Source organism: Callithrix jacchus, chromosome 10, assembly GCF_049354715.1.
Source record: "Callithrix jacchus isolate 240 chromosome 10, calJac240_pri, whole genome shotgun sequence".
NCBI lineage: Eukaryota > Metazoa > Chordata > Mammalia > Primates > Cebidae > Callithrix > Callithrix jacchus.
Window position 1 is genome coordinate 75,768,480 of NC_133511.1, and position 19,675 is coordinate 75,788,154.

General features: G+C 38.8%; 1 protein-coding gene and 1 long non-coding RNA gene across 5 annotated transcripts in view; one reads left to right on the top strand and one right to left on the bottom strand.

Moving 5' to 3' along the window:
- LOC118145816 (uncharacterized) overlaps positions 1 to 19,675 on the top strand; it is a 167,323-nt gene that overhangs the window by 130,852 nt on the left and 16,796 nt on the right. The gene's annotated exons all lie outside the window — the stretch shown is intronic.
- SBF2 (SET binding factor 2) overlaps positions 1 to 19,675 on the bottom strand; it is a 495,691-nt gene that overhangs the window by 108,253 nt on the left and 367,763 nt on the right. For all 4 annotated transcript variants that reach the window (XM_054242060.2, XM_054242059.2, XM_002755039.7 and 1 more), the window contains one exon: positions 19,439 to 19,507. In XM_054242060.2, coding sequence (XP_054098035.1) covers positions 19,439 to 19,507 — 69 coding nt within the window. The remainder of the gene's footprint in view (positions 1 to 19,438; positions 19,508 to 19,675) is intronic.

A 19,675-nucleotide genomic window follows, 5' to 3' on the forward strand; every position in this document is an offset into this window, starting at 1 on the left:
ACTGAAAAACAACATAATCAAGTATGCCCTGTGACTTCCAACCCCGAAGGTGGAGGATGCTGACATGCATTACTATGGGTTTTGCCATATACCAGCTGGAGGACCTGGACTAAGCTTGGTGAGCACAGGGATTCTGTCTGTTTTATCTGTCAATGTACATCCAGTGACTGATGAAGCAGACATTCAATTTATAGTTGAATTCATGTCCTGTCTTTCATTCAACAAATATTCGCTGTGCACTTACTATATGCCAGGCACTATGTTAGGTGCTTTATATGAATACTTTCATCTTTAGTTATCACCAGTTTAGCATAGAAAAATAAAAATCCAGACAGTTAAACATTCATTTAAGATCTCAGGATGAGGCCGGGCTTGGTGGTTAGCAGCCGTAATACTAGTACTTTGGGAGGCCGAGGAGGGTGGATCATTTAAGGTCAGGAGTTTGAGACTGACCTGGCCAACATGGCGAAACCCTGTCTCTACTAAAACTACAAAAATTAGCCAGCTGTAGTGGTGCATGCCTGTATTCCCAGATACTGGGGAGGCTGAGGCAGAAGAATCTCTGGAACCTGGGAGGCAGAGGTTGCAGTGAGCTGAGATCATGCCATTGCTCTCCAGCCTGGGCAATAAGAGTGCAAAACTCCATCACCCCCAAAAAAAAAAAAAAAAAAAAAAAAGAAATCTCAGGATGAGCCAAGATTCAAATCCAGATATTTCAAGCCTCAGAGTTCAGGCATTTTCCTTACTATACCATAGAACTAGAATTCACAACCAGAAGCTAAAAGCTAGAGGTTGTAAAGCTCGGCATCTTATTAACTACATCTGGCTGCATATGTGTTTTATTTTGGCTGTCTAGGATTTTTGAAAAATGAAGCCAACATTTTAAAATAAAGAAGTTTTACATATAATCTAAATTTCTTGCTTATTTTGAAAAGCCTAAAGATGGGATAGCAATGTTCCTACATCCCTGTATGGCAACAGCTGCTGAAGCTGAGCAGTGGCTGCCCCTTAGACGGGACATGTGCTCTTCATGTGGCCTGCTAACTTATTTGCATTATTTCTTTGGCCCTGTAGATTGGGTTTGTAACTTTTTCTGCCTCTATGTGGATCTCTTTCTAAGTACCCTGATCAGTACTTCTCTGTTATATAGCCTACTAAGTGGCCTCTGTTGCTGTAACCTCTCATCTTGCTATCTTCTTCAGTGCTCTAGTTTGTTTCTGAAACAATCATGTCATTACCCTACTCAAGAGTATGGTATTATGTACTCCTCAGTGACCAGAGAATAATATTAGTCTAAACTCCTTAACATGACATTCTAGACATTCTGTGATTTGATTCCAAATTACTTTTCCTGTCATATTTTCCATGTCTAATTATTGCATGGGTTGCAGCAATCCTAGAAGGAGGTGTCAAGCAGCCTGCTATAAAATTCTGCTCCATCAGCATTTTAATCAATGGCTTGGATCACAAGAAGTATGCTTTTCAAATTTAAGAAGAAGGAAAAGGAAATCTATACCTTATTTATATTCAGCCTCAGAGATGTATGCCTTAATCTTTTTACTGCCTATAGAAGACTTTGGCAAGTGCTTAACAAAAAGATCTGGAGTCAATGGTGGTTTTAAGATTACATGCAAGCCAATCACAGAGATACCAGTGCTCCTTTGCCTTTTTTTTTCCTTTGCCTTTTTATAGCATAGTTTGCACTCCTAAGGCATTTTTGGTTACAGAATCTCATTTTTTCAAGTCCAACAAAACAAACAGGGTGACAGATAAAATATTTAAATGAACTGAATGAATGATTAAATAAGGTAAGATTTGTATTTGGACAGAATGCTCTTGGCACGACGCTGGTACCTAAAGATAAATTATAACTACGAACATTTTTCAGAGTTCCAAAGATGTGTTTAGTACTCTGCTGGGGGATGGGCTAGTGATTCTAAAATTTAATATCACATACAAGGTGTAAAACACTAGGAAGACAATGAAACTGATAATACAGTTGTTTTAGGAAGAATGAGTAACTGTTAATTGTTACACAGCATCTCATCTCTCATAACTACAGAGAGTTATGCTGTAAAAACTTAGTTTATTAATTCCAAATAAGGGGATACTGTCTGGATACTTTTCCCCTGCCTTAATCCTTCTAGAGGATTCAAATCCCACTCCTGTTGGACTGATTTCTCATGATAACACTTTGGCATGAAGCATGCCCAGAGGATCAACTGCAAGGCACTTCCCAGAAGTCAGGTCAGCTTCAGTTAGCATTCTTGGATGGAAAAGAGAACAGATTTTAGCTTTGGTCAAGTGGAGCCTCTACAAGTCTCCCCATCTCTCCCAGTTACACAAATAAACTTGATTTTATAAACAATAAAAGCCTGGGCAACTTAGTAAGACCCCATTTCTAAAAATAAATAAACACATAAATAAATAAACAGGTTTGGTGTGGTAGTGCACACCTGTGATCCCAGCTACTCAAGAGGCTGAGGTGGGAGGATCCCTTGAGCCCAGGAGTTTGAGGCTGCAGTGAGCCATGATGATGCCACTGCACTTCAGTCTGGGTGACAGAGTGAGACCGTTTGTTTAAAAACAGTAAAGCACAAATGTGCTGTTTTTCCATAGCTCTCCTTGTTATACCACAGATCTTTACACAACATAATGAGTCGGGTTATCAAATATGCAATTCAAAAATCAGTTACTTAGTAAAGAGACAAAAATTCCAGACAAATACAAGTATCACCTTAACTTGGAAGACAGCAAAAATGCAAGTGGTAGTCAGATAACATTTCAGAAAAAGTATTCTAGGGCTTGCTTGAGTGAAAACAGACCTCTTCATAATTTTTTAACCTTGAGAACTTTGAATTTGTACTTTTGTTATTTTTAGAAAATTTCCTACGAAATTCACAAGATCAGGATGAAGCCAGTAAAATTTTGATTGTTACCACAAGGAAGATGAATTGTGAGGAAGATGAATTGTTAATGGTAACACAATATCCTAAATCACAGAAGTTATACAATTATATAACTTCAGCAGATATCTATATGTAGATTAGTGTTGAACCCCTGGCTTGTACTTCCATACAGTTCTGTTTCTGTGAAACTTCTAATACAGTGCTTAAACATATCTTCTCTTGCACTAATCAATATTTCTTTTAAGCTTCATTACAAAGTTAATAAGAGATTGTTTAATTCACATTGCTACCCTTGCCCAAGCACCTAAAATTAGCTCCCTATTAGCCTGGGCAACATGGTGAAACTCGTCTCTACAAAAAATACAAAAATTAGCTGGGTGTGGTGGCATACTCCTGTAGTTACAGCTACTAGGGAAGCTGAGGTAGGAGGATCGCTTGAACTTAGGAGGCAGAGGTTGCAGTGAGCCTCTGCACTCCAGCCTGGGCAACAGAGCATGACTACATCATAAAAAAATGAACAAAACAAACAAACAAAAAAACCCCCCAAAGCTCCCTATTGATCATATCTGGACTTCACAACCTGGCATCAAATATCTACATAGTAATGGCGATATTAGCTCAGATCCATAGTACTTACTATGTACCAGTATTTCTACCATCTACTGCTGTGTGGAAAAAAACCTCACAAACCTGAAAAAAAAAAAAGGGCCCCAAGTTATTTTTTTGGGAGGCTAGAACCCCCAAGTATTCCCCTGTGCCAGCCTGGAGAGTACTATCTTTACAACCAGTGTCTACTGGTGAAGTATGTCATTAAGCTATACTAGACATCCTCAGCATTTACACAAAAGTGAATGACAGACACTAAGGGTTTCTGAGACCCTTGAATACTTTTGGAATTTTTAAGACACTGATGGCTTCAGCCCCAGGGATTCTGTTTTCAACTACTCTTTGATGGGGGCTTTGCATCTGTTGGCTTTAAAAGCACTCTAGGTGATTCTAATGTGCAGCAGAGTTAAGAGGCACGGGTCCAGGCCAAAGGATTAGAGCCCATATTGAGCAATAAATGATCTGAAACCAGGAGACCTAGGCTATTGTACTGAATAATTCTATCACCAATTCAATTGGACAAACTTTTTTGTGAAATGCTCTATGCTAGATACCATAACATGAAGAATGAAGAGTCAATAATTCGGACGTTAGTTTTTGAGTCTGATCATTTAAAGATGGAAGTGGGTTTCGTACTTTAAAAAAAAATGTGGTTTTAGCTTTTAAAAATAAAATCTTTTATGTATGTTCAATATATATAAAAGAAACAAAAGGAAAGTAGACAGGCATTTGGAACTCCTACCATACTCCAATTAGCCTTCCCACTGCTTTTCTCAGTTGGAAGTTGACTCTTAACTGCATTTTCCTCCAACAGTTTTGACGGCTTACTTGTTCCCTATCCTACAGTTGCAAATTTCACTGTTCTTGGAGCACAAAAGAAGAGAAGTCAAGCATTTGCCACAGAGCTGTAGGTGCACAAAATACTCATGCTAACTAGAACCCCGGCTCAGAAGAGTCCCTATCTGTTCAAGTCCTATGGGAAGCACCGTAGTTTGTGCCATTTCTGACTTTCTGCTTAGACTCTTCCATGTGTTTTCTGGGCTAAATAAAAAAGTAGCCACTCTTCTCCAATTGCTCAAAGTAATATTCTGGGAAAGGAAAACCTAACAAAACAACTTAAATATTCAATCATGAAAGATATTCTCAACATTTCAGGAAACAATCAAAGGCAGTAAATCCATAAACCAAAGCTTTTTGGGACCTAGACATTCAAATAGTCTAATTATGGCCAGGTGGCTCATGCCTGTAATCCCAGCACTTTGGGAGGCTGAGGAAGGCAGATCACTTGAGGTTAGGAGTTCAAGTCCAGCATGGCCAACATGGTGAAACCCCCATCTCTACTAAAAATATAAAAATTAACTGGGCATGATGGTAGGCGCCTGTAATCCCAGCTACTCAGGAGGCTGAGGCAGGAGAATCGCTTGAACGCAGGAGGCGGAGGTGCAGTGAGCTGAGGTCACACCACCGTAGTCCAGTCTGGGGGAAAGAGCAGGACTTTGCCTCCAAAAAAAAATTGTAATTACTTCCCATCATTGAACATGATGCCAATTCTCTTAAGTGGCTCACGAACTTTTAAATGTATTATTTGAAAATTTTAAAATATTAGTAAAATTTAAACCTATATTGTCTAATATTTTCTTGCAACTCTCATGTTGCCCATGAATAAAATCCTTTCAAGTCTAGGTCTGTGTACTTCACAACTTTTTTCTTCTAGTTTTACAGTATATAAGACAGTATGTAGAAAAATCACAGTAGACATTAAAGCTTGCTAGTTCCTTTTTCAATTTAGTGGGAACAAACATTTTATACTATATTCTATACATGGTGATAGCAAAGTAAGAATAGGTATATAAATCCATTTATTTTGTAAGATAAAAAATTTCAATAAAATTTTCATGTTTTTATTTTAAGTTATTCTGTTGTGAAAATTTTATTTTTAAATGTGTATGTCAGGAATTATTTGACAGTCCTGAAATCCTCTTGTAATAAGATCCAAGATGATTGGGGAACTAAGGCTGAGGCAGAATCAGAAATGAAACAGACTCTCAACACAGGACGACCTCTGTAGCCTTGCCCCCAGTCTTCCGACATGACTTTGTAGGAGATGAGATGCCTCCTTCTTCAGTCCTACTTTTGCCTTCACCTACTGACTCAGAATTAGAGGAGAGGGCATTGTTCCTTGTCCCTTTATCTGTCTGTTGGAGGTTCACAATCTTCTAAAAAAGAAAATTTACTTGGTGGGGCCAATAGAAATAATCAAATTCCATGCTCCTTTAGAATAAATTAGAGCTTGACTCAATCATAATTATGTTCCCTTTCTCACTGTTTTCTTGTAAAATAAATAATCAGTTGATTTTTTTTTTTTTTGGAGATGGAGTCTCACTGTGTCGCCCAGGCTGGAGTGCAGTGGCGAGATCTTGGCTCACTGCAACCTCCACCTCCTGGGTTCAAGCGATTCTCCTGCCTCTGCCTCCCGAGTAGCTGGGATTACAGGCGCACACTACCACACCCAGCTATTTTTTTTATCTTTAGTAGAGACACTGTTTCACCATGGTCAGGCTGGTCTCAAACTCCTGACCTCGTGATCCATCAGCCTTGGCCTCCCAAAGGGCTGGGATCATAGGCGTGAGCCACTGCATCGGCTGATCAGTTGATTTTTTTTTTTTTTTTTTAATTTTTTATTTGATTATAGGTTTTGGGGTACATGAGCAGAGCATGCGAGACAATTGCGTAGGTACACACATGGCAGTGTGCTTTGCTTTTCTTCTCCCCTTCACCCACATTTGGCATTTCTCCCCAGGCTATCCCTCCCCACCTCCCCCTCCCACTGGCCCTCCCCTTTTCCCCCCAATAGACCCCAATGTTTAGTACTCCCCTTTCTGTGTCCATATTCTCACTCATAGGTGGGTGATGAAAAATGATCAGTTGATTTTTAATGGCACTACATAATCTACTAAAGATTGCTCAAATTAGCAACTTTAACTTCTATTACAAAATAGGTTCTGCAACTTCACCTAATCTAATCTTCATGTGATTGTCTTGTGCTGTGTTTCATTCTTCAGCTTTTCTTCCTTTTGTTATTCCCTAGATTTATTCCCATGTTTCTGACCTCGATTCTTTTTTCTTCTCTCTTCTTACAACAGACCTCTGTAATCATCTCTCTGTAGAAACCTCTTGAATTTATATATATATATATATATATATATTTTTTTTTTTTTTTTTTTTTTTTTTTTGAGATGGAGTTTCGCTCTTGTTACCCGGGCTGGAGTGCAATGGCGCGATCTCGGCTCACCGCAACCTCTGCCTCCTGGGTTCGGGCAATTCTCCTGCCTCAGCCTCCTGAGTAGCTGGGATTACAGGCAGCGCCACCATGCCCAGCTGATTTTTTGTATGTTTAGTAGAGACGGGGTTTCACCATGTTGACCAGGATGGTCTCAATCTCTTGACCTCATGATCCACCCGCCTCGGCCTCCCAAAGTGCTGGGATTACAGGCTTGAGCCACCGCGCCCGGCCAGATGTGTTCTTTAAACATGGAACAGGCATTTTCTAGTTCTGTACAATTTCCACTTTAGCCATTTACATTACTTTTCTGGCTTCTTTAAGCATTTGAAGTTGCAATTCTGTTGAAGAGAACAGGAAGGATAGATAACAGGCTTGACTACACCTTTCAGATTCCTTTTGCCCCAAAGTGTCAAATGTTTAGTGATGGCTCACTTCTAAACAGTATATTGGCCATGATACCTTTTGGGAGTTAAATATTTTGTTTTCAGTTCAAGTAATCAGAATATGGTCTTTCAGTGGAGAGTCAGAGCCTGGAAAGTAGAGTGGTATGTGTGCCTGTGAGTGTCTGTGTGGGGGGGATGCACAGGGAGGATGGGGAGGGGTAGGTAGGGTTGTTCTTACAGAGCCACTGGAGAGTTATCCCAAAGTTCTCTTGACCTAAGAGCAATACACAAATCGCATTCATTCTTACACAACTGAACCTCTCCCATTATTGATCTGTCATTACTATAAAAACTCAGCACACAGTGGATAAGAATTAACTGGACAGTTGGTTTGAGTACTGATTCTTGTGCCAGACAACAAGTACGTCCACCTATAGGGCTTCTGATTAGTTTTTACCATATTCATAGCACTTTGTGGGGAACTGTGGTAAGCTTCACAAGAGTAAGAGGAAGAGGACAAATTACCATAACAACAAAAAAGCAGGAGTCATGAGCATTTAATGAAGGCTGCTTATATGCTGGGCAGTAACTCTTACACAGCGGAACCTCTCCCATTATTGATCTGTCATTACTATAAAAAAAAGTAAGCACTTTACATGTTCTATCACATTTAATCCTCAAAACAATTCTATAGGTAGATACTATTATGGTACTTTTTTATGGTTAAAGACACTGTGGCAGAGAGAAGTAAAACAATATGCTCAAAGTCACAGAGCTATTAAGTCCCAGGCAGTGTGACTCTACTGTCCACTCAATAGGACTTGTGAAGGCAGAAGGAAGCTGTGCACTATATGGTGGTAAAAGGGATGGGTCCTGGAATTAGAAAACACTGGAGAGTGAAGTCTAGTTATTATTGTCTTCAAAAAAGAACTTTTGGCTTTGTTAATCTTCTGTACTAGATTTTTGTTATATTTCATTAATTTCTTCCATTCATTATTAAGCACTGATTATGTACCAGGCACAATCTAGGAGAATGGAATATATCAGTGAACAAATGAAAACTTTTTGCCTTCATGTTGCCACTAGTCGCGAGACACAGAAAATAAGTTGTCTCTCTCTCACACACACACACACACATATGCATGCACACACACACGTATGCATGCACACACACATGCACACACATGCATGCAGGGAAAAGGAAGTAGGAGTGCTAGAGAGTAGTGATAAATACAGTTATCAGGATAGCCCTCACTGAGAAAGTGACATTTATGTAAAGACATTAGGGAACTGAGGTATACAATTATGGAGTTAATTTAGGAAAGTGCCTCTGAGTAAAATGAGAAGGAATTGGAGGGTTTGGAGCAGAGGCATGATGTGATTTAGGTTGTTTCTTTTTTTTTTTTTTGAGACAGAGTTTCACTCTTGTTACCCAGGCTGGAGTGCAATGGCACGATCTCAGCTCACCGCAACCTCCACCTCCTGGGTTCAGGCAATTCTCCTGCCTCAGCCTCCCGAGTAGCAGGGATTACAGGCACCCACACCATGCCCAGCTAATTTTTTGTATTTTTAGTAGAGACAGGGTTTCACCATGTTGACCAGGATGGTCTTGATCTCTTGACCTCATGATCCACCCGCCTCGGCCTCCCAAAGTGCTGGGATTACAGGCGTGAGCCACCGCGCCTGGCCTGATTTAGGTTGTTTCTAAAGGGTTACTCTGGCAGCTGTGTTGATAACAGAATGTAAAGAAGCAAAGGTGAAAGCAGAGAGACCATTAAGCTAATAATCCAGGCAAGAAAGTTACTGTGAGTTAGAAATTGTTTCTTTTTTCTTTTCAGAGGGAGTTTCACTCTTGTTGCCCAGGCTGGTGTGCAATGGCGTGATCTCGGATCACTTCAACCTCTGCCTCCCATGTTCAAGTGACTCTTCTGTCTCAGTCTCCCAAGTAGCTGAGATTACAGGCATGTATCACCATGCATGGCTAATTTTGTATTGTTAGTACAGATGGGGTTTCTCCATGTTGGTCAGGCTGGTCTCAAACTCCTGACCTCAGGTGATCTGCCCACCTCGGCCTCTCAAAGTGCTAGGATTACAGGTGTGAGCCACTGTGCCCAGCCAGAAATTGTTTCTTGAATTTATGAATATAGTATATTTATAAATTTCCATCTCCTCACCCAGTATCCAATAGATTCTTGGTTCCAGGTATTGCTAGATGTTTTCAGGTTAGCTGCAACTTTTTACAGCACCAGAATACCACCTTAGGATCTTGCCTCTTCTCATTTTTTTCACCCTTAAAATTTTACCTTATTTTCTTGGGCTTAACTATGCATTTAATAAAATATTATATTTTATCCTACCTTTTTAGTGTTTTGGTGATGGTAGGGGTGACTGCGGGAGTGGTGTTCCAGAATATCCAGTATGCTATATTGACAAAGTAGAAGTCCTTAGGTTTGAATTCTTCCTTTTCCTATTTACTATTGTATAATCTTGGCAGATTACTTAAGTTTATCTATACTGTTTCCTCAAATGTGAATGGAGATAATGATAATCTAGATTATAGGGTTGTGAGGATTACAATCTAATGCATACAAAGTGCTTAGACACAATGACTGGCACATAGGAAATGCTGAATATATGTTAACTATCGCCACCATCATGATCATTTCTATCCTTGCTGCATCATACATAGCAGGTACTCAACAGATGATTGAAGTGATCTGTTGAAAATGAGTTGCAAATAGCAGTATGCTCATATACTGAGAACTGCCTGAACCCAGGAGGCTGAGGTTGCAGTGAGCCAAGATCGTGCCGTTGCACTCCAGCCTGGGAAAGATACATAGCTAGTTCATCTCTAAGTGTATCTCATGACCAGAACCAACACAAAAATGTTACAAGGAGAAGTCTTGCCATTTAAAAAAAAAAATCAATAGATTAATCTCCTTAATCACGGGCATACTCCTACTGAGTACAACATTTCACTTTGTTTCCTCCTATTTTGCTTACTGTTAGTTATTTTCATGCCTGTCTATTCCACTAATCAACTAATGAATATCAGAAACCATGTCTCAACACTCCTGTGACCCACACAATGCCTACCAAGTACAGAGTTTTACAGAAGGGAGACACTCAGAGACTGCTGATACATTTTTCTACCAAGGTGGTTAAAGTAAATTTATAAATAATCTATAAGTAACCATGTTCCTTCAAATCTTGTGTTGATTTATTTAAACCTTTTAAAAAAAGTCATGGGAGCACAGAAGTAAGATATTTGTTTTACTTCTTTGTTTAATGTTTATACAACATTAAAATTCCTTAACATGGTCCTTCATAGTCTGGCCACAGACTACCTGTTCCTTCTGCCTCCATTTCCAGTCACTGCTCCCAGTAAGTGATTCACGTGTTTTCTTTGCCTGTAATATTTATATCTTGTCATATTTCACCCACTCTTTCTCATTCCCACCTATAAGAATAATAATTACCCTGGTTTCCTTCTATCGCTAGCTTAAATAGTACATATAAACTCATCTTAATAAAGAACATTAGTTCTAAACTAATTATAATAATTCACAGTTTCTCAGAAGCAGAGGTTTTCCAGGAACAGCAGGATAAAGGAGCAGTCTTTCAAAACTAGAAAGAAAAAGTGGGAGAAGCAAGGAGAGGTTGTGCTGAAAGAGAAGAGGAGGAGGAAGGAATGTTAAAGTGTCTTAAAGAACAAGTAGAAAATGAAGGGAGGAAATAAAAGCAAGATACTAATTCTCTGGCCATTCAAAAATTCTGCTGTGCTGGAAGGATGTGCTGTAATAAACACATTCATATCTTTTCCAGGCCAAATTTGGATTCAGCCAGCACTAATGCTTGTCTTCACTCTCAAACATTTTTCTACTAATTTATTTTTAAGATTAATATTTGGTTTACAGCAGGAAAAAAAGATGAAAAAAGACTCTTCATCACCCATTCCCTCCCTGCTTTTTTTTTTGGCAAAAATATATAATACTTTGAGACCTATTGTAGGAAATGCAATGTATCCAGATCATAAAGTCTGAGAAAAAAATTCTTTTCCTATTTTGTAGATTTTAAGAACCTCTTATCATTTACCATTAAAAGTGATGACATGAAATATCTATTTTTTTATATTTCTTTTTTTTTTTTTTTTTTTGAGATGGAGTTCCGCCGTTGTTACCCAGACTGGAGTGCAATGGCGTGATCTCTCAGCTCACCACAACCTCTGCCTTCTGGGTTCAAGCAATTCTCCTGCCTCAGCCTCCCGAATAGCTGGGACTACAGGCATGCACCACCATGCCCAGCTAATTTTTGTATTTTTATTAGAGACAGGGTTTCACCTTGTTGATCAGGATGGTCTCGATCTCTTGACCTTGTGATCCACCCGCCTCAGCCTCCCAAAGTGCTGGGATTATAGGCGTTAGCCACCGTGCCCGGCCTATTTTTTATATTTCTATAAGATTTTTCTTGTAGTCATAATCTTAATACTATGAAAGTGGGTTTATTTGGATTTCATCAGAATTACCTACAAACCCTCATATCTATAGTAGAACAATCAGGATCCATATTAACTACGAAGGCAAAGCCAGTATTCAAGAACTTCTGAATTATCAGTGAAATATAAAAGTATATTTAGTGTAATTCTGAGAACTGGGTTTTCTATTAGAAATATGTGGAAATGTCCAGGCATGGTGGCTCATTCCTATAATCCCAACACTTTGGGAGGGCAAGGGGGAGGATCACTTGAGCCCAGGAGTTTGAGACCAGCCCCGGCAATATAGTGAAGCGTCATTTCTACAAAAGAAAAATACTTTTTAAAATTAGCTGAGTGTGGTGGTGGATACTTGCAGTCCTACTACTTAGGAGGCTGAGGTGGGAGAACTGCTTGAGGCAGAGGTTGCAGTGCGCCTAGATGGCGCACTCCAGCTCGGACAACAGAGCTAAAAACCCACCCCCCCAAAAAAGAGAAAAGAAAAAGAAATACATGAATATTTGAAACTTATAAATAATACTATGTAATAATTAATTAAACCGTAACATATTGACTTTGCCCTTTCAAGCCAAAACTTAATAAAGTATCTTTCCTGGATATATGTGTAAAAATGGCTGAAGAAATTAGAGGTTAGGAGTAGTGCCAATTCAGTTTCTCTAAGCAAAAATATTTTTAAAAGTTCCTAGAGATATGCTTTATAAATTGGGACTCCTTTTGAAGAACTCTATTATAGTTAAAGAATGTGAGCTTTGAAATCAGACACAATTGAGAGAGTCCTATCCTGACATTTACCAGCTAGGTAGCATAGATTCTTTCCAAGTCATATTTCCTTCACCTTAAAATGGAATAAAATTCCACAGGGTTAGATTAGGTACTGCAAGTCAAATGTAGCATCTTGTATTGTATATAGTAAAAGTCCAATAAACATTAGCTCTCTTTATTATTTCTATCACCTTCCTCTGGACTCCGTTCTTTATTGTGTTCTGTTAGGCAACTGGACTTACACGAGAAATACCAGGCTTTGACATGAAAAACACAGATTTTACTTTATTCAAGTTAGGGGGTAACAGCTGGGGAAAGAACTAGTGCTAGAGTCTGAGGGTGGCAGGAAGGTCACCACTTAGGAGCTAGCTCAGGAAATGCTGTTGACTATGCTTTAACGTCACTAACTAATTAGGTCAGTTTACACAAGTGACACATGTGACTTTTCTTTTTTTGAGACAGAGTTTCGCTGTTGTTACCCAGGCTGGAGTGCAATGGCATGATCTCGGCTCACCGCAACCTCCGCCTCCTGGGTTCAAGCAACTCTCCTGCCTCAGCCTCCCGAGTAGCTGGGACTACAGGCGCGCACCACCATGCCCGGCTGATTTTTTATTTTTAGTAGAGACGGGGTTTCCCCTTGTTGACCAGGATGGTCTCGATCTTTTGACCTCATGATCAACCTGCCTTGGCCTCCCAAAGTGCTGGGATTATAGGCGTGAGCCACCGTACCCGGCCACATGTGACTTTTCTAACTGCTTCTCTGATGAGGTAGTTAGATTTATACAAATGATACAGATTACTTTTTTCAGGCAGACTTTCCTGTTACCCTATCCTGAATTTACTTGCCATGGGTTTTTATATTTTGAAATGGAAATAATAACTAGGTCCAAGATTTTTATTCACAACCAGATAAACTAGTGGGTCTTTATGTAGAATGTATAAGCCGAAGTTAAAATTCAGCAATAAAGAAATTAAATAAGTATAAAATCAGGTAGAAATGTAAATGTATATTTCTTTAGACTGAGAAATCGTGTTATACATCTCACATTTTTTTCTAATATATTAATAAGAAAATTAGTTTAATTATATACTATATACTGAATTAGACATATTTTGAAATAATACAGGTCACCTAAACACTCCAGGTATGGAAAATTCTTAATAATTAGCAGTCTTAAATTTTCTAACAACAAGGATGAACCCCAGAACCATTATATTCAGTGAGAGAAGCAACACACAAAAGAACATATATTATATGATTCCCTTTAAATGAAATGTCTGGAAAAGACAAATTTATAGAGACTGAAGGGAGATTAGTGGTTGCCTGGCAATGGGGAATGACTGTGAATGGGCATAAGGCTTCTTTTTGGGGTGACAAAAATGTTCTATCTATCTATTTATTTCTATTTTTATTTTTGAGACAGAGTCTCACTCTGTTGCCCACACTGGAGTGCAATGGTGCCATCTTGGCTCAACGCAACCTCTACCTCCCAAGTTCAAGCGATTCTCCTACCTTGGCCTCCCAAGTAGCTGGGACTCCAGGAGCATGACACCATGCCCAGCTAATTTTTGTATTTTTAATAGAGATAGGGGTTTTGTCATGTTGGCCAGGCTGGACTTAAACTCCTGACCTCAGCTGATCCACCACCTCGGCCTCCCAAAGTGCCTGGATTACAGGCATAAGCCATCACTCCGGCCTATTTATGTATTTACTTACTTATTTTTGTTTTTGAGAAATGTTCTATAATTAGACTATGGTGATGGTTCTACCACTCTGTAAAACACTAAAACTACTAAAATAGGTGAATTTTATGATAAACTATACTTCAATAAGTTTCTTCAAACAAATAAATATTTTGAATGGTTAGATACTAGAAAATAAACTTTTACATGTTGAATAAAGAATTGTCAAGAAAAAACACGTTTCTACTGAGAATGGGTGTCTAAATAATACTCTTATTCTGAAGTGAGACCTAACTCAATCAATAAAACTTCCTGAAATGCCATGTACATGTGGGAGATCTTTAGACTCTGGAAAGGCTTCACTTCAGGGTGATGGCATTTAAAGTGAATAGAGTATTTATTTTTCCGCCCAGGGTAAACATAGGCTATAATGGGTACCAAAATGAGAAAGTGTTAGCTCTCCTGGGAGTCATTTTGAGTCTCAATAACCAACAGATATGCCTCAAAGAAGTAATGGGAGGGATATGCCATATTTTGACAGATTCCAGAAACCCCCCCCAGAATACCTGGGTTATTAAGAACTACAACAGGGTGACCTTGAGGTGCATGGGTCACTGGAGATAAGGCATTAAATTAAATGGTGGCAGCCAGGCATGGTGGCTCATGCCTGTAATCCCAGTACTTTGGGAGGTGAAGAGGGGTGGCTCACCTGAGTTCAGGAGTTCGAGACCAGCCTGGTCAACGTGGTGAAACCCCATCTCTACTAAAAATATAAAAATTAGCCAGGCATGGTGGTGGGCGCCTGTAATCCCAGTTACTCAGGAGGCTGAGGCAGGACAACAGCTTGAACCTGGGAGGCAGAGGTTGCAGTGAGCCAATATTGCACCACTGCACTCCAGCTGGGCGAAAAGAGTGAAATGCTATCTCAAAAAAAAGTTAAACAGTGGCTTGTGGTGAAGGGGCCATGACTTTCATTGTTACTCACTGCTATTGTTGGGAAAAAATAATACCAAAGTATCCCATTGTGGTTCTATTTCTGCTCTATTGGGTTTTACTTTCTTCTTATTTTCCTTCTAAAAAAGTAACCTTTAGACAGGAACCCCTGCTTTACATATTCTCAGCATATACTCTGGCTCTTAATTTAACAAACATAATCTTTAAATAAAAAGAGCATAAGCAAACCAATGAAGAACCCAATGTTATTATTCATTAACTTTGAAATGATTCCTCTACTGTCAACAGCTGATCAATGGATATGAAAGGCCATTAGACAGTAAGTGTCTTGAGGGTAAGGATTATGTGTTAGTAATCTGTGATTACTCTACAACAGACATAAACACAGGGCTTGGCATATGTAATAAACTGAAAGAGAAAATGAAAGTACCATATAAACAATAAACATAAGTATAAAAGATTACATTATTTTCACAGTAAAAGTAATCCTAAGAATTTAAACCTGGCTGTTAAGGTACCACCTTCAAAGAAGGCTTCCATAAGAGTTAATTTAGTAAATTAACTTTAAATTAACTTTAAACTAAATTACTAAAATTAAATTTAGTAATTTAGTAAATTACTACATGTAATTTAGTAAAAGTGGAAAGAAGTAAGAAGGAACCATAGGCTTACAATCTAGGGGAAAAAATAATTTGTGGTGGCTGTTGGGGATGACAAATCCCGAAGGTTAGAAGATAGGTGATGTTAGAAGATAGGTGATGTTACAAGTGGGAAATCTTGATCACTTTGACACTAAGTAAAACTCTAAAAGATAAACATAACTTTTTTTTTTTTTTTGAGACGGAGTTTCGCTCTTGTTACCCAGGCTGGAGTGCAATGGTGCAATCTCTGCTCACCGCAATCTCCGCCTCCTGGGTTCAGGCAATTCTCCTGCCTCAGCCTCCTGAGTAGCTGGGACTACAGGCGCACACCACCATGCCCAGCTAATTTTTTGTATTTTTAGTAGAGATGGGGTTTCACCATGTTGACCAGGATGGTCTCGATCTCTTGACCTCATGATCCACCCGCCTTGGCCTCCCAAAGTGCTGGGATTACAGGCTTGAGCCACCGCACCTGGCCGCCAAACATAACCTTTCATCTGGGCTAACGAAATATCCTGCTTATATGAGAATAGAAGGGACATATACACCATCTTTTCATTAGAATTATAAATTAAATAATTAAAAATATTAGGTATATATGCTATTATGAGAGGATAATTAAGATGTACTACTAAGGGAAAAAATCAAGGTGTGTAACAGTGTAAATGGTTTGATGCTTTTTGTTAAAAAAAGATAATTTTTAAAAAAATTATTTTTATTTTTATTTTGAGACATAGTCTCATTTGGTCAACTAGGCTGGAGTGCAGTAGTACAATCTTGGCTCACTGCAAACTCTGCTTCCTTGGTTCAAGTGATTCTCCTGTCTCAGCCTCCTGAGTATTTGGGACTACAGGCACACTCCACCATGCCTGGCTAATTTTTGCATTTTTAGTAAAGATGGGGTTTCACCATGTTGGCCAGGCTGGTCTCAAACTCCTGACCTCAAGTGATCTGCCCCCCCAAAAAGATAATTTTTATCTGAATATTCTGGCAATAATGCATGGCTCTTCCTTGGCCCCTCACCCTCACTCCCACCCCTTTCTCCAGGAAGGAAACCAATGGTTCAGAAGAAATGGGGTGAAGGTGGGAAAGGGAACTTTTACTTTGCATTTTGTTCCTTTCTGTACTATCTGGATTTTCTACCTATATACACATATCTCTTTTACTTAAGATAATGTCCAACTGGTTGGTGGCATTGTGGACCAGTTTAATTTTTAAAAATTATCTGCAGTATTAGAAAGACTATTAATATAAATTCCTAAGGACCATGTCAATGTTTTATTAATGTTGCTGCCCATGATGTTGCCTGTTATAGCAGGTTTTTATATTGAGATACTCAATAAACTTTTGTTCCACTGAAAAAAATTAATATATGTTATTTAAAATATTTTAAAAGTAAATTTAAACAAGACAAGGAGCTGAGTCAATTCTCTGAAGCAATGCTGGCAAGACCCAGGAGTTTATACTGGCTGAACAGTATGAAGATGGCTAATCTGCGATTTGTGCCAAGGATAATGCAATTTACATCTACTATCTGAATTAACAAATCCAGTACACACTAGAAATAATTTTCTAAAAGATACAGATTTAGAAATATCTAAGAATCAGTGTGATCTACCTTACCTAATCACTCTGTTATCAATGCAGTACTTCTTCCAAATCTATCTTTCTTTATCTTGCTTTGTGATACTGGAACTGGCCCTTATAAACATTTCCCCTTTGCCAAAATGCAGAATATTAAGGTTTGCCAGTAAAGGTGCTGAAGGAACACTGCAGTAGGAAGTGGATTCTCTTCCTGGTTCTGGTGTACTTTCTCCTTGCTTCCTGTGGTAGGTAGCTGCTGATGGTGTCTGGGAATACAGTGGCAGTGCTCACTATCTATAAAGTTTCAGTGGTACCCCAGCTGGTAGCTTCCCATCAAGTTTCACTGGCACCCTAGAAGTTTCAAGGCCATTCTAGTGGGTGGCTTCCTAGCACGTCTTGCCAGCACTCCAGCAGGCAGTTTACTGCTTGACAGTCCTGGTCTGGTGAAATTCTGTGCCATCCATTGGCCATAATAACACCTCTCTCACATGATCTGAATCAGCCTAGATCTGGGGAGGGGCTCTCTTCCAAGTTTGCTACTTCGTTAGGTACTACACCTGAGCCCTAGAGGTAGTAGCTACTCCCTATATTGTATTCCTGTATTCTTTAGAATTCCCTCTACCTCTTAGTAGTTAATCCCCTGTTACTACTTAATAACTCCTTATATTAAAGTTTCTGGTCAGGCGTGGTAGTACACTTCTGTAATCCCAGCACTTTGGGAGGCCGAGATGGACACATAGCATGAGTCTAGGAATTTAAGACCAGCCTGGGTGACATGAAAAACTCTGTCTCTACAAAAAAATACAAAACTTGTCTGGGCATGGTGGCTCATGCCTATAATCCCAGCACTTTGGAAGGCCAAGACAAGCAGATCACAAGCAGATCTCCTGACGGAAATCGAGACCATCCTGGCCAACATGGTGAAACTCCTGTGATCCCAGCACTTTGGAAGGCCAAGGAGGGTGGATCACGAGGTCAGAAGATCGAGACCATCCTGGCTAACACAGTGAAACTCCACCTCTACTAAAAATACAAAAAAAAAGAAAAATTAGCTAGGTGTGGTGGCACACACCTGTAGTCCCAGCTACTCGAAAGGCTGAGGCAGGAGAATTGCTTTGCAACAAGAGCAAAAATTCTGTCTCAAAAAAATAAATAAAAATAAAATAAAATTTATCTGCTCAAATTACTGGTATAATTTTGGGCTCCTGATTGGACCTTGACTAATTCACCCCTAAATCAAAACAATCCAAAACAAACTCATCCAACAACAAACCATGCCAACCACAAAACATCAAATCCAAGCCTACCACTAAAATATAAGTATGTACGATTAACACTGGAAACAGCACGGCAGATACCAAACTTACTAACTTATTGTCTCCTGAAGCTGACTGTGCATGTGGCTGAATAGTAAGCTGGCTGCCATCACAGATTTATTGTTTATTATTGCATATTTCAGAAGGATGTATTAAATGCATTATTCCAAGTATGGCTGGTTATCTAATTCTTGTTTTTTCTTTTTTTAAAAAAATTTTTGGTTATATAATTCTTTACAAGTCCTTCATGGGAAAAGAAATTTGCTGATTTTGTCTGCCATAAGAACGAATCTATTTATGAAAAAGCATAGATAGGAGAACTGTAATAAGTGACAGAATTTTAAAAAATAACTTTGAACATTCCAGAAAATTCTCAGAACGTTCACAGAAATTACCAGTGAAGTTAAATTTTAATTTCTGGCTTCAATTATGTCATTCATTCATTCAATAAATATTTACTAAGTGGCACTGGGATACAGCAGAAAAGAGGACAGATCATATCCCAGCCTCACGAATCTACTTTCTGTGATGGAGAAAAAACATGTAAACAAACCAATACATAACATAAATTCAGGTATTATAAAGTGCTGTAAAAAAAATTAAGGCAGGCATGTAATGGGTGTGGGTGTTAGTTTAGGAGATGATTTAGTGTTCTATATTAAATTTTCTATACATAGCATGCAATAAATGTTACAACAAATAAAACCACAAATACATCTTAGGCATACTACTAAGAGGATAGGATTCATGTAGCTCCATAATAAACCAGACTGAATACATTTATGTAAATCACAACGAGGTTATATATGGACCAATGAAACTTACCCTATAGAACGCACTGGTCAAAGGGAGTAATGCTGCGGCAATGTTATATTCTTCTAAACTTGAACAATCCTTTAAGCAAAACAAAGACAAATGAGCATTAGGATATTTACCAGAAATCACAAATATATGGGAACCAACATCTGGGATACATTGTTTACTGTCCTATGGGGTTTTACCTTTTACCTTTTTATTTTTATTTTGCAGAGGATTCAACGGGAGGGGTTTTTACTTTTATTC